General features: G+C 36.0%; 1 protein-coding gene across 1 annotated transcript; it reads left to right on the forward strand.

The window, feature by feature from the left end:
* Positions 1-10432: 10432 nt before the first annotated feature.
* On the forward strand, positions 10433-13940 carry LOC132105405 (troponin I, slow skeletal muscle-like). Its single transcript, XM_059510486.1, has 7 exons — positions 10433-10540; positions 11109-11144; positions 11231-11272; positions 11358-11489; positions 11606-11695; positions 13102-13284; positions 13617-13940. The coding sequence occupies exons 1-7, from the start codon at positions 10433-10435 to the stop codon at positions 13716-13718; spliced, it is 693 nt and encodes a 230-aa protein (XP_059366469.1). The 3' UTR covers positions 13719-13940.
* Positions 13941-15541: the final 1601 nt, after the last annotated feature.

The following is a 15541-nucleotide window of genomic DNA, read 5'->3' on the forward strand; positions in this document are numbered from 1 at the left end:
TTTTGAAGCGAGTGGGTATTAAATTAAAAATAATGAACAAAAACTGTCAACATTATATCCCATTTATTTGTAACATCTAAATCTAAAATTTATATATTTATTATATGCTGCTTATCATATTCTTTTAGGGTATATTTTATATCCACACAGGCTGTACTGGTGCATAACATCTATAATTTGTTTTAAATATATATTTAATGTAATTTAATGTAAACTCCTGTCCTTAATTATAATGATGAGAATATCCCATGGATATATCTGAAAAAAATAAAATAAAATAATAATCTTGCAAAACACTTAACTAAACTCATCAAATTGCAAGCAGTATATACTCCATACTGCACACTGCACACTACTCAATAAGAATTGAACTTAAATTGAATAAATAAATAACAGTAATGAGTGGTTGATATCACTTCTGGTCCATACTACGCACTACAAATGGAAGTGAAGTGCATTGCCTCATGAGATACAGTATGCTGGTACACAATAAGGTGTACAGAAAATGCAAATAGTACAAATAACATAAAACATTATTGTACACACCCTTCTCCGCCAGCAGAAGGAGATCTTGGACTATAACATGATCAGTCATAATGAGTAATGTCATTCAAGCATGTAGAGGTCTAGCCTATATTATATTTAGAATCTGAAACCAGACTGATGGATCATGTAAAAGCTGCCTGACTGAAGATTTTAAGATTGCTTATAGTCACAGGAATTTTTGTCAAATCTGAATGTGGGTGAAAACAGCAATTGTTTAATGCTGCAGTATGAAGTTCAACAAGTTTGGAATGACGCGAGAGTGAAGAAACAATGACACAATTATAAGTGTTGGATGAATTAACAGCTGCTAATTACTTATTATCTGCTTTTCATTATGTCATAACAAAAACTTAATATATTCATTTCAAGTTTTTGTATCTATATAGTTTAAAATTTACATTTATTTAAAATCTTTAATATATTTTTTCTAAACATTTTATTTTTTTAAATGTATAGTTATGTAGTTTTTTACAGTTTTGACTGGCTGACTGTACAGTAAAATTACTGAATAAAAACAGCTAATTAAACAGCTAATTACTGAAAAAATACATTTTAAAGCTTCTGATAAAATAAATAGTCCATTATAATATATACAACATTGTCCTTTCTAGTATTCGGCTGAAAAACTGTAATACTGTGCTATTTAACAGATTCACATACACAATTAATCTTTGTTATTTATTTATATATATATTTTAAAGACTTATTTTTGGTGTTTTTGACTTTATTACAGGACTCAGGATTCAATCTTTGGACATCTACACGCTGGCCAAAAGGCCATTGGTAACAGTGAATTTTTTTTTTTTTTTTTAAGAAATATGAAAATTATGTACATTTTGAATGAATATATTCTGGGATCCTAAATAATACATCAATACAAAATTTCATGTGCAAATAAATGATAACTAAAAGTTGCTGGTAAACCAGATCTTTTTAAAGGCATTTCCAGATTTTAAAGATTGCTTTCCTGGTTAAGTAAATACAAGTCAAGTTGAACTCTATTAAATAATCTGTTAACAGTATCTTTTAAAACAAACCAAAACAAAAAAGGTGTTGACAGAAATGCAGTTACACTGGAAGAGTTACAATGTAAATATGCAGTGTCAGTGTGTTATCTCTTCTTATCTCATACAATTAATTCATAACATTTGATTTATCAAAATAATGAATATATATATATATATATATATATATATATATATATATATATATATATATATATATATATATATATATATATATATATATATATACACAGTAAAAAAACGTTGGATTGTTTTTTTAACCCAACCGTTGGGTTACACATGATATTGGGTCAATGTGTTGGGCTATCTTAAAATTTGTTGGGTCATTTTTTTTTCGTCGTTGGGTTATTTTTAGTTATAACCCAACTGTTGGGTTAAATATGTTTCCCGCTTCACTCCGGTTCAAATTTTAACGGTCCAGTCAGCGACTCAGTGTGGACATCAGCGGCAGACTGCATGATTATGAAAGGTAAGTAACTGTTAATATAATCGTATGATGTTAACATTAAGTAATGTGTCTGATACTTTAATTAATCTTTTTTTATACGATAAAAATGTTTTTAATCCCTTTAGTCCGTTTGTTTCCCCCAGAGAGGAATCCTATTCCTGTTTGTTCGCCAGCATTAATACATTAAAAGATTAGCTGCAAAACTTTTTAGACAAGTATTACTTAAAGTTGATAAAAATGTCTGGTGAAATGTGAAAGTTTGACGAAATCATTAGAATTAAGCTAGAAAAGCCGCATGGGCCATTTATCGGATCGGACCAGTGAAAGAAGCTGCTCAAGCAAGCTCTGAGCTCACACACATCAGTCATGCAACAGACAACAGACTCCGCGAGAATTGTTTGAATGAACCTGCAATTTTCTGTTATAAAAGTTCAAAACCCAGACGAAAGAGAAGCGCGCAGTCATGAGGCAATCCGCTCTTTCAGCGGAAATTTATACCAGTGCCCCAAATTTACATAACGTTACTTCTACAACCAACCTTTAAGAGGGGACCGTAAAACAGAAGCCATATTCGTCTTAGTGCACCAGCACTAATTAATTGTACAGTAATAGTGTTTTTATGGTTTCTTCATATTGAATATTTTTATGCATCTATCAGAATACCCTATAATTACAGCAATTTCTCTTATGAAGCTAGATTGATTGACATGTTTTTCAAATGTGTTGTTCTAAATGTGTTTATACTTATGTTTTAGACAATGGACTTTTTCGTGAAGGAAAAATTGCAACAATAGAATTTCTGCCTGTTAATTGAAACATTTCAAGGTAAGTAACCTAAGTTTTCAATTTTACTTAGACCGATGACTTCCAAAAATTATGAAAAAAGACAAATGAGGTGAAATAAGTGTATTATTGCATTCCGTCCTACATAGCTTCCTTCCATTTACAGTGTACTTTTGTTCCTCCCTACAAGTCCAAATCAGTCAAAGGGTAAAAGGTGGTCAAATTTACTCAAATTAGCTGCAAATATTGCCACAAATTTTCTGGAGGGAGTGAAAACTGGTTTAGTCTGTCTCTTAGTGCAAATGATAGTAGATCCCCACAAAGACTGTAAAAATTTAAACTGTAAGCTTAGTTTTTTTTTTTACTTGTGCTTTCTCTGTACCTTTGTCATTTAAAGGCCTTTGTGCAGAAATTGTCTTTAAAACCCTTCCTGCTGGAAAATTGGTGTGCACATCATACACGGAAATGAAGCGGTCCTTCATTGACATTCAACCTGTAAGTAAAAGCAACACTTAAAATTACAGTGCCCTGTGTAGTCAAGTCACCTTTGTACAATACAAATCGTTCCAAGAAGATATTTTGAAAAAAAAAAAAAGACAGAATTTTAATTTATGGGTGAATTATCACTTTAACCCATTTAAATTCGCTATAGCTTTTAACTCATTTAAATTCACTCATTTGTAAAGTGAGTGTATCAATGAAATATCATCACAATGCATGTTAATTGAACTTTAAAAAAAAATATATTTTAAGGTTGGCACTAATTAGTGCTGTACTTGAATCACAAGACAAGCGAGAATCCACATGTCCTCCTGGTGCTTGGTGACAAGGAAAACTCCTACCAAGTTTTTATTATTTTAAACAGGGAGGCGATGGAACAGGACACGATACTACAAACTTTTCTTTGTATATGACATCTACAACCCGAATTCCGGAAAAGTTGGGACGTTTTTTAAATTTTAATAAAATAAAAACTAAAAGACTTTCAAATCACATGAGCCAATATTTTATTCACAATAGAACATAGATAACATAGTAAATGTTTAAACTGAGAAAGTTTACAATTTTATGCACAAAATGAGCTCATTTCAATTTTGATTTCTGCTACAGGTCTCAAAATAGTTGGGACGGGGCATGTTTACCATGGTGTAGCATCTCCTTTTCTTTTCAAAACAGTTTGAAGACGTCTGGGCATTGAGGCTATGAGTTGCTGGAGTTTTGCTGTTGGAATTTGGTCCCATTCTTGCCTTATATAGATTTCCAGCTGCTGAAGAGTTCGTGGTCGTCTTTGACGTATTTTTCGTTTAATGATGCGCCAAATGTTCTCTATAGGTGAAAGATCTGGACTGCAGGCAGGCCAGGTTAGCACCCGGACTCTTCTACGACGAAGCCATGCTGTTGTTATAGCTGCAGTATGTGGTTTTGCATTGTCCTGTTGAAATAAACAAGGCCTTCCCTGAAATAGACGTTGTTTGGAGGGAAGCATATGTTGCTCTAAAACCTTTATATACCTTTCAGCATTCACAGAGCCTTCCAAAACATGCAAGCTGCCCATACCGTATGCACTTATGCACCCCCATACCATCAGAGATGCTGGCTTTTGAACTGAACGCTGATAACATGCTGGAAGGTCTCCCTCCTCTTTAGCCCGGAGGACACGGCGTCCGAGATTTCCAACAAGAATGTCAAATTTGGACTCGTCTGACCATAAAACACTATTCCACTTTGAAATAGTCCATTTTAAATGAGCCTTGGCCCACAGGACACGACGGCGCTTCTGGACCATGTTCACATATGGCTTCCTTTTTGCATGATAGAGCTTTAGTTGGCATCTGCTGATGGCACGGCGGATTGAGTTTACCGACAGTGGTTTCTGAAAGTATTCCTGGGCCCATTTAGTAATGTCATTGACACAATCATGCCGATGAGTGATGCAGTGTCGTCTGAGAGCCCGAAGACCACGGGCATCCAATAAAGGTCTCCGGCCTTGTCCCTTATGCACAGAGATTTCTCCAGTTTCTCTGAATCTTTTGATGATGTTATGCACTGTAGATGATGAGATTTGCAAAGCCTTTGCAATTTGACGTTAAGGAACATTGTTTTTAAAGTTTTCCACAATTTTTTTACGCAGTCTTTCACAGATTGGAGAGCCTCTGCCCATCTTTACTTCTGAGAGACTCTGCTTCTCTAAGACAAAGCTTTTATAGCTAATCATGTTACAGACCTGATATCAATTAACTTAATTAATCACTAGATGTTCTCCCAGCTGAATCTTTTCAAAACTGCTTGCTTTTTTAGCCATTTGTTGCCCCCGTGCCAACTTTTTTGAGACCTGTAGCAGGCATTAAATTTTAAATGAGCTAATTAAGTGGATAAAAGTGTAAAATTTCTCAGTTTAAACATTTGCTATGTTATCTATGTTCTATTGTGAATAAAATATTGGCTCATGTGATTTGAAATTCCTTTAGTTTTCATTTTATTAAAATTTAAAAAACGTCCCAACTTTTCCGGAATTCGGGTTGTACTACCCAAAGCCCTCTGCTCATATTTGAGAGTTTTTGTAACACACAGTCTTTAATAGTTTTTTCTGCACACTGTCTCCTCCTTAAATACTTTGTATTGTGTAATCAGTAAAAAACTTTTTTTATTTTATTGATCATCAGTAGGTCCAGCAGCTGGTATATTTTTATTATTACTTGATTTTATGATTATTTTTTGTTTTATTATTATAGGTTATGTTCATTTTATTTGAAAGTCATAATATTTGCCAAGTATGGTAACCCATACTCAGAATTGGTGCTCTGCATTTAACCCATACACACAGCACAGCAGTGAGAAGGGAACACACACCCGGAGCAGTGGGCAGCTATAGATCCAGCGTACGGGGAGCAACCGGGTGTTCAGTGCCTTGCTCAAGTGCACTTCAGCCATGAGTATTGAAGGTGGAAGAGAGCGCTGTTCATTCACTCCCCCCACCTACAACTCCTGCCAGCACCGAGACTCAAACCTGTGACCTTCGGGTTACAGGTCCAACTCTCTAACCATTAGGCCACAGCTGTGAACTGTATTTGCACGTTTGTGTGTTTTGATATGAATTTGAATTGACACATTTGTACATCTTGAAAATGTCAGTTGTATTTTTACACATTCTTGTACATTTAAATAAAATATTTTAAAATATATTTGTAAATGTGTTATTTGCATATTAAGATCAAATCTGTAATTTACAACAAAGTCGTTTCAAAATATGGTTGTATTAAGTCATTTTTAATAAAAATACTGATTATTAATTAATATAAATAAATTAACTCAACTGTTAACTTTTAATCCAACAGGATTTTAACCCAATGGGTTGGGTTGAAATAACCCATAGATGGGAAGGTGCTATACCAACCCATAGTTGGGTTACAGGTTGGGTTATTTTTAAACCAACATTTTTTAGTGTGTGTGTGTGTCTCTGTGTGTGTGTGTGTGTGTGTATATATATATATATATATATATATATATATATATATATAGATTCTATCCAAATATTTTAAGGAGTACTATTTTATTATTTGTTTTACTTAACAGTGAACCACCAAATCCTTCAAATCTTATCTGATTTGCCTCATTGTGGTTTTATGTTGACAGGTGTTGAAAGTCAGTGATGCATTGAGCCATCAGCAGACACTGAGATGGATACTATGGATACTATAATAACAGTGGCAAGTTCCCCATAACTGTGTTGGGATCATGTTTAAGAATAAATAGCTGAAGCACCTGCTCTGGACTATAGTGGCAACATGTCAAACAAGTTCAGTTTCCTTCTTCAGCATACTGTTTTCTTTCCTTTGCATACACACTCTATATTTAACAATACTGTGGGGCAATAAAGCTTATGAAGAAGAGTGTCATAAATGGTTGCCTCTACAAATGGTTTCTAACATTCTCAGTAAAGTACTGTCTTCGTCACTTCCTGTTTGTTGATGCCGTGTGTATTGCGTTTGAGCTCTGTCACATAATTTTTTTTTATTGACTATTTTTATCTTAAAAATCTATCATTTTCGTTCCTATTACGTGTGAATATATTCTCTATTTTATTCTACATCAAAACCAATCAGAGCGCCTTGTTATCACTAGTTTTATTTTGATTTCCCGGGTCTGCTATTTAGATTATAGCCCGTTAGCATCGCCAGCGTGGTTGCTGCTAAACCAGCTTGCATGGCTAATACTTTATTCGCATACATTACCATTGCTTTACTCATTGTTACTTGCTTTAATGGCGGATGTATGTCTACCTAGCTGAGAGAGCGGAGAGCCGCACTGGAATCCTCCCGGGCTGATGCTTACAAGTCCAGAGTAAGTATACAGCGTGCTGCTAACAGTCCCACCATGTCTACGCCGTGTGTTTCTCTGCACAGGCCCAGTGCACCCAGGACACGATCCTCCCAGATGTCCTTCACTCCAGCGCCGGGACACCACAGACCCTGGGTGCATCCACAACGGAGGACATGAGCCAGGCCCCGGGCGATGACTTCTCCCCCTCCGGTCTTCGAGATCTCCACCCGGAACCGATTCGCTCCCCTCCGCGAGACGGAATGCGACGCTGTGATCGTTGGAGACTCCATTGTCCGACACGTCCCTGCCATGTTGGCCGGGAAGTGCACACTCATTGTTTCCCTGGTGCTCGTGTTCTCCATGTTTCTGCGCAGATACACGCGATCCTGAAGGGTGAAGAGAGCCCCAGAGCGGTCGTGTTTCACGCCGGGGTTAACGACACCACGCTGCGCCAGACAGAGATGCTGAAGAGGGACTTCAGGAGCCTGATCGAGACGGTTGGCAGCACGATGCCCGCGGTGACGATCATCGTGTCAGGACCACTGCCCACGTATCGACGAGGACACGAAAGGTTCAATAGACTTGTTGCTTTAAATGAATGGTTGTCGTCATGGTGTAAAGAACAGAAAATGTTATTTGTTAATAATTGGAATCTTTTCTGGGAGCGTCCTATGTTGTTTCGCACTGATGGCGTGCACCCCAGCAGAGGAGGAGCGGAGCTGTTCTTTGACAACACCTCCAGGACACTACGCTCCATGTGACTAGAAAGACAAATCTCAAATAACTATTATGATGACTTTTGTTTCACCCGCTTAAATGATAAAAGTACTTGCGCTGTACAATCTATTAAGACTGTCTGTTCCCCGAATAGTGAGGTCAAAATATAAATTTAATGTAGGATCTAGAAAAAAATCTTATCATGATTAAACCGGAAAAATGTAAAATAAATGAACAAAAAACATTTTTAAAGTTTGGGCTCATTAGATCAAATATTAGATCACTCACACCCAAAGCAGTTATTGTAAATGAAATGATCACAGATAATAGTTTTGATGTACTCTGCTTGACTGAAACCTGGCTAAAACCAAATGATTAAATTGGTTTAAATGAGTCTACTCCACCAAACTGCTGTTATAAGCATGAGCCTCGTCAGACTGGTCGTGGCGGAGGTGTTGCAACAATATATAGTGATATTCTCAATGTTACCCAGAAAACAGGATACAAGTGTAACTCATTCGAAATACTTCTGATTAATGTTACACTATCAGATATGCAAAAGAAATCTAATGTATCTCTTGCTCTGGCTACTGTGTATAGACCACCAGGGCTGTATACAGAATTTTTAAAAGAATTTGCAGATATCCTCTCAGACCTTTTGGTTAGCATTGATAAAGCGCTAATTGTCAGAGATTTTAATATTCACGTTGATAATACAAATGATGCATTAGAACTTGCATTTACTGACCTAATAAACTCTTTTGGAGTCAAGCAAAATGTCACCGGGTCCACTCATCATTTTAATCACACACTAGATTTAATTATATCGCATGGAATAGATCTTACTAATATAGATATCGTTCCTCAAGGTGATGATGTTACCGATCATTTCCTTATATCGTGCATGCTGTGTATCACTCATATCAACTATATGGCTCAGCGTTACCGTTTGGTCTGAACTATTGTTTCAGCCACCAAAGAAAGATTCGCAAATAACCTGCCTGATCTATCTCAACTGCTATGTGTACCCATAAATACACATGAACTAGACGAAATTACTGGCAACATGGGCACTATTTTCTCTAATACATTAGAAGCCCCCATCAAATTGAAAAAGGTTAGAGAAAAACGTACTGTGCCATGGTATAACAGTTATACTCACTTTCTCAAGAAAGAAACTCGTAGTCTTGAACACAAATGAAGAAAAACTAACTTGGAAGTTTTTAGAATTGCATGGAAAAACAGTATGTCCAGCTATAGACAGGCTCTAAAAACAGCCAGGGCCGAGCATATCCACAAACTCAGTGAAAATAACCAAAACAATCCAAGGTTTTTATTTAGCACATTGGCTAGATTAACGAATAACCAGATACCACCTGATTCTAATATTCCATCAACATTTAATAGTAATGACTTTATGAATTTCTTCACTGATAAAATAGATAACATCAAAAATACAATGACAAATGTAAATTCTACAGCATTTAATACTTCAGTTTCATCCATCGCACCCAAAGATAAACTGCAGCGCTTTACAACTATAGGACAGGAAGAGCTAAATAAACTTATCACTGTATCTAAACCAACAACATGTTTATTAGATCCTGTACTCACTAAATTACTGAAAGAGTTGTTACCCATAGCAGAAGAACCGCTTCTCAACAATAGTAACTCGTCGTTATTAAGCCTCTTATTAAGAAACCACGATTAGATCCTAGTGAACTGGCAAATTATAGGCCCATTTCAAATCTTCCATTTATGTGTAAAATTTTAGAAAAAGTTGTGTCTGCTCAATTGAGCTCCTTCCTGCAAAAATGATATGTATGAAGAATTTCAGTCAGGTTTCAGGTCCCACCATAGCACAGAAACAGCACTTGTTAAAATTACAAATGACTTGCTTGTGTCAGATCAAGGCTGCATCTCATTGCTTGTTTTACTTGATCTTAGTGCTGGGTTTGACACCATAGATCATGACATACTCAAAGATCGATTAAAAAACTATACAGGTATTCAAGGGCAGGGTCTAAGATGTCTTATAGAAGAGCGTGACGTCACGGGCGGGGTGACGTAAGTGACCAGGAAGCTATGAAGGCACGAGCCGCGCAGCTGGCTTCAGCTTCGAGTACCAGCAAGCACCGGCAGGGGTGCCGGGGGTATGGCCTCGAGACGCAGCGTCTCGTTCCCTTGAGGAACTAGGGTTACATACGTAACCTAGAGACATTCCTTTTCAGGAACTCTAGCTGCATCAAACAACGCTTTGGGGAACGAGTACCAAGGCTGCCAGACTACCAAACCCCTGCCTAGTGTGTATCCGAAGAGCACAGCTTAGGAGGAGAGGACTGATTTGATTATTCCGTTTCTGCACCTGGACAGCTACAAACAAGAAAAAAACTTAAACATTGTGCAAATAGCACAACTAAATAAATAGAACGAACATACAAATTAAACAATTTCAAACAGGGCCCATTGGTACAACCTGCACCAGGGCCCCGCAAACCCAAGCTACGGCCCTGTTCTTATGTATTACTGTATTGTCACAGCTTAGTAGTTGGTGATATTTCATTTTTAGAACACTGCCAAGGCATTCCTGGTGATGGAAACTATATCTGCCAGCCAGTGGTGGCTGGACTATAAAATCCCTTTGTCTCAACACCGTGTTGTTGTGCCTCCTGTCCGTGACCATCAGCCAGACAGAATCCAGGTATGACATACATACTTTACCCGATTTAGCTTAAAATTTGTCAGAAGAGTCTGTTAAATTTACTGTTTTGTTGTAATTATTAATTATGCATTCATTTTTTAGGTTTCATATAAAATCTCTTGTTGAATTCTTTTTTTTTTTGTAGTTCAGCAAGACCGCAAAATGGGCGAGTAAGTACCATTTATATATATATATATATATATATATATATATATATATATATATATATATATATATATATATAAATAATAAGATTATTCAACATTTGATGTTCACAGGGCATAAACATACAGCATTATGTTTTGTGAGACTGAATAGCCACTCAAAATGCATTTTATCACTATTTAGTGAATTACTCAAATAGCTTGAGTACTCAAAATGCTTTACTGATGATTATTTCCTCTTTTTATTAACCATAACTATTGATACTGGCAGTCTGGTAAGCAGTTGTTTTCAATGCTATTTTACATTTTAACACAGACATTGCATTTAGTATTTACACAGACATCAAACTAATACTTATTTTCACATTTCAATGTTTCTGCTTCTTAAAATTGTCATTTACCAGATACGAAGGCCTGGAAATCCAAAAGTGGACAACAAAGTATGTCAACAAAGTAGGCATGCTAAGCAATATTTTACTCTTATCGCTTTTTATCTACATCTCATTTCCCTTTCTTTATTTAACAGCCTAAGTCAAAAATTTCAGCTTCTCGAAAACTTTCTTTGAAGGTTGGATTACCTACTTTGTTGTAACTATGTTATTACATCCTTAGTTGTGAAATTGTCATAAAACTCCTCTTCCTTTTTCAATCAGATAATGCTTCTAAACAGAGCGATGGAGGATTTGGAGAAAGAAAAACAGGACAGGGAAGAAGAGAAAAATGGTTACCTCAAAGAAAAACACCCTCCTTTACATCTTTCTGGACTCTCTCTGGCAGAGTTACAGGTGATGCGCTCAGTCAGAAACAACATTTTTGTTGAAGACAAAATGTTTAGTTTAGCTTCATTTATTATTTGTCAAATCTCAGACCAGCTGTATTTCTGTTGCATATTCATTTTCAGAATCTGTGTAAGCAGCTCTATGCCAAAATTGATGTAGTAGATGAAGAGAGATACGACTATGAGGATAAAGTCAACAAGCACAACAAAGATGTAAGTATAATACCAACCAATAAGATATTTTTAGTATGGACTATACCGGTTGGTAAACTCCCAGCAAACATTTTATGTTGAGGCCAATGCAGGCATGATATGGATTTGAGGTATTGGCACCAAATATGTTTTTATATCAACCTTATCTTAATCATCCCATATCTCTTTACTTTTAATTCTACCGGGGCAAATGAACTTTACCTGAAGCCGATATTGGCTTCATCAAGAAATGCTGTCCAGTAGAATTTGCCTCCATCCCTGATCAAACAGACCAGAATTATTCTAGCATATTGGACCAGTGTGTGTAAATCCCTTTAAGCACTACTGTCCTGTAGAGTTTAGCAAAAGCCATTGGAAGCCAAGCCTGCAACCTATAGCCAAAAAAAAAAACGTAACGGCTAATGCTAACGCAGGGGAGGAGACTTGGTGCGAGTTGCATAAACTGAGCCTCTATGTTCAGACAGTGTTTTAAGAACTAGTAGTCAACCAAAGGGTAATCAGTCTTATATTTTGGATTCAACTAACCAAAGTTTTTACGTAACCAGTCGTTTGGGTGCATAACCAGTCAGTTTTCGAAAAAAATCGCCTTATTTTACCCCGATTCACAACGGTTCATTTATAATAATGTTTTCTAATTTCAGTGGTTCGGGTAGGCTTTTGCAGGAAATTCGAGCATGGCACTGTGTCATTACGTCACGTCTGTAAACCTAAAGAATTTTCACGGCTACTAGGCTATCACATGTGAGGATCCTGCAGTTGATAGATCATTTAATTATAGCCTATTCCCACAGCAGCTGGAATAATTAAATGTCAAAAAATTATTTTGATGGCAGATTGTAATCAAGAAAGATTATATGAAATACGTGAATTAAATTAAATTATATTACAGTTTTAAATGTGCTTCTGATTACAGATAGCCTGGGTTTACACAAGATATGTATTTTAAAGACACCCAGTCGGATTGGAGCATAGTTTGCTTTTTGGGTTAAATGAATTTCTTAACAAGATTAAGTGTTGGAATTTGTTACAAATTTTTATTGGAACTATGGTTTTGGAAAATACAGAATGGCTGAACTAAGCTTCTAAACTCACAGGACCTGTGACCACACAGTAATTGGCTAATTATGATTTTATATAGTGCAAATAGAGCAAATAGGAGACCAGAAGGTCACATGGAGGTGCAAAGCAGATATAGAGCAAGTACTAGTTGCTGATGATGTGCAATCCCCAATGGCAGAATGAACCATGATCAAACCCGAGTTCTGACATTGGGCTGCATACTTCTCAAGGTCGATGTACTAACAAAAGAAACTGCCATTGAGAAGAATGGATGTTCAAATGGAAAGCTTTTTTGAGGTATTATGCACCTCACTGGTAATGGAAATTTTGTATTCTACTGATTTTAGATCAATGAGCTTAAGTTGAAAGTTCAGGATCTAGGTGGGAAGTTCAAGAAACCTGCCCTGAGGAAGGTGCGTGTGTCTGCTGATGAGATGATGAGGGCCTTGCTGGGCTCCAAACACAAAGGCTCCATGGACCTCCGTGCAAATCTGAAGTCAGTCAAGAAGGAGGATATCAAGCAAGAAAAGGTAAGGTGAAGAAGAAAAAACATATGTCAAAACTTTAGCAGAAAAAAAAACATATATTACATATTAAATAAATGTCATGTTGTTTACATGGTTTTTCGGTCTCACATTTCTTAAGGTCCAATTCGCGCTATTAACAAACCATTAAATATTCTAAAGTGTTCCCGTTTCTTCTAGATTTTATACTTGAGTCAAGCTTTTAATATATATATTTTTAAATTCTGTTTAGTCTCAGTCACAACATTACGTCATCTCCACAGTTCGGCAGTGAGTTCCACGAGTTGATCGTTCTCAAATCATGCCACTACAATACATTGTTGCTTTCTGTCTAATAGGTCTTGACGACTGAGGTAGGTGACTGGCGTAAAAATGTGGAAGCCATGTCTGGAATGGAGGGAAGAAAGAAGATGTTTGACGCTGCTGGGGGAGGCCAGTAAAGCCCTTCATAAAACCAGCCTTACCTTCTGGACGGTCTTTTCAGAGAAGATATAAAATGGAAGGGATGAGAGTGAAGTGTTTTCTTGCTTTGTTGACCTTTCTGAGCGGCTGTTTTTCCAAGCCAAACCATAGTAACTGATAAGTATTAGTTGACCCCAAATTTAAATCCTTCAATTATTTGCTCATCCTTTTGTTGATTCTCACATAACTGACAATGCTCTTATTCTTGACAGTCCCTAGACAAAATTTATTTTCAATGTATGGAACAATAATATGCGAACAGTAATTTTTTTTCATTAAAAATAATATTTGACATATCTTCATTAAAGATTAAAGTGTATACAGAGACATAAAATAGGCCTTAGTAAGGTTGCATGTTTTTCATTTAATTTAAATAATAATGTATCAAATAATAAAAATAGTAATAAAAAAATATAAATAAATCTAAAGACGGCCTGTGTTTGACTGGGATAAACGAATGTTTTTGTGTGTTATAATGAAGTCTTAAATTGGCATTACTTACATTATTAAGTTACATTAAGTATACATTATTAAGCAGAAAATTACTTTAATCTTTTTTATTATTTCAGTATTCACATAATTAATGCATAATTTATGCAATTCTTTTATTATTAACACAATAATGCACTGGTTATTTTTAAGGACCGAGAAATAAATAACAGTTATGTGTGAAATTGTTAGTTTCAGAGATTTGAACTGCATTAATGCAACACATAAATGCAAGCAAAATTGAATAACTAATTATAACTAATACTAATTATAACTAATATTTTAACACTTTTTACATGTATTTCTTCATGATAAATAACAAACATATGGTTTTTAAAGATGACAAATTATTAATTGCTGTTACAACATGGTTCATTATCCATTCTTACGTTACGGTGAATCTGAGATGACAAGCTAAGCAAGAAGGTTAAGGGATGGGCCATTTACCATGATGACAGCAGTAAATAAACCGGTTAAGCAGGCTGTTTCATTACAGCACTGTTCATCTTGTATTTTTAGTCCTGTTGTATCCTGTATCTAATCTAACTTAACCTTGAAGAGATGAACATTGACATGAACAATCATTGTGATCTAAAAGCGTGCAGGCCGACAGAGTTTTCCTGTTGTCACCTAGATGGGTCATTCACACTATAAGATGAATGGGATCACTGAAAGTCCAGGTGTATTTATCTATGTAAACAGCAAGGTTTATGCAAAATTCAGACAAGCAATGACACAAAAAACAAACAAACAAACAAACAAAACAAACTTTATCCAGTAATCTGACCATGATTTAAGAAAATGTTGCCTTATTTAAATATTTAAGGTTCTTTTAACCTCAGCCAGTAAGCCACAACTTCATCACCACATAATAGTTATTCATAATCTGCCTTTTTATGCCTTACAAACAATAGCAGAAAATTCTAGCCACTACCTAGCAACTACTTTGAACTTCCTAGCAACCTCAAAGCAATACCTTAGCCACCATTCAGAACAGCCTTGTGTCAGGACTGATAGCCTTGGGGGCAGAGTGCCAACATATGGTGCAGTTGCACTTTGGGTGTCTCGAGTTCGAGTCCTGCTTTGTGGACCTTTCCCAATCCCACCCCCTCTCTCTCCCACTTATTATCAGATCTCCACTCTCCTATCAAGAAAAATACAAAAACCACACACACAAAAGAATTGCCCTGCAACCAAGGTAAAGCTGATGACATATGGAACAATTGTCATGGTAGCTCCAAAACTGTAAAGGTGAGTTTTGCATTATTGAGCAAAAATGGAAACTCAGTTTGCTGATATTAATTACACATTC

Source organism: Carassius carassius, chromosome 26 (genome assembly GCF_963082965.1).
Source record: "Carassius carassius chromosome 26, fCarCar2.1, whole genome shotgun sequence".
NCBI classification, from domain to species: Eukaryota; Metazoa; Chordata; class Actinopteri; order Cypriniformes; family Cyprinidae; genus Carassius; species Carassius carassius.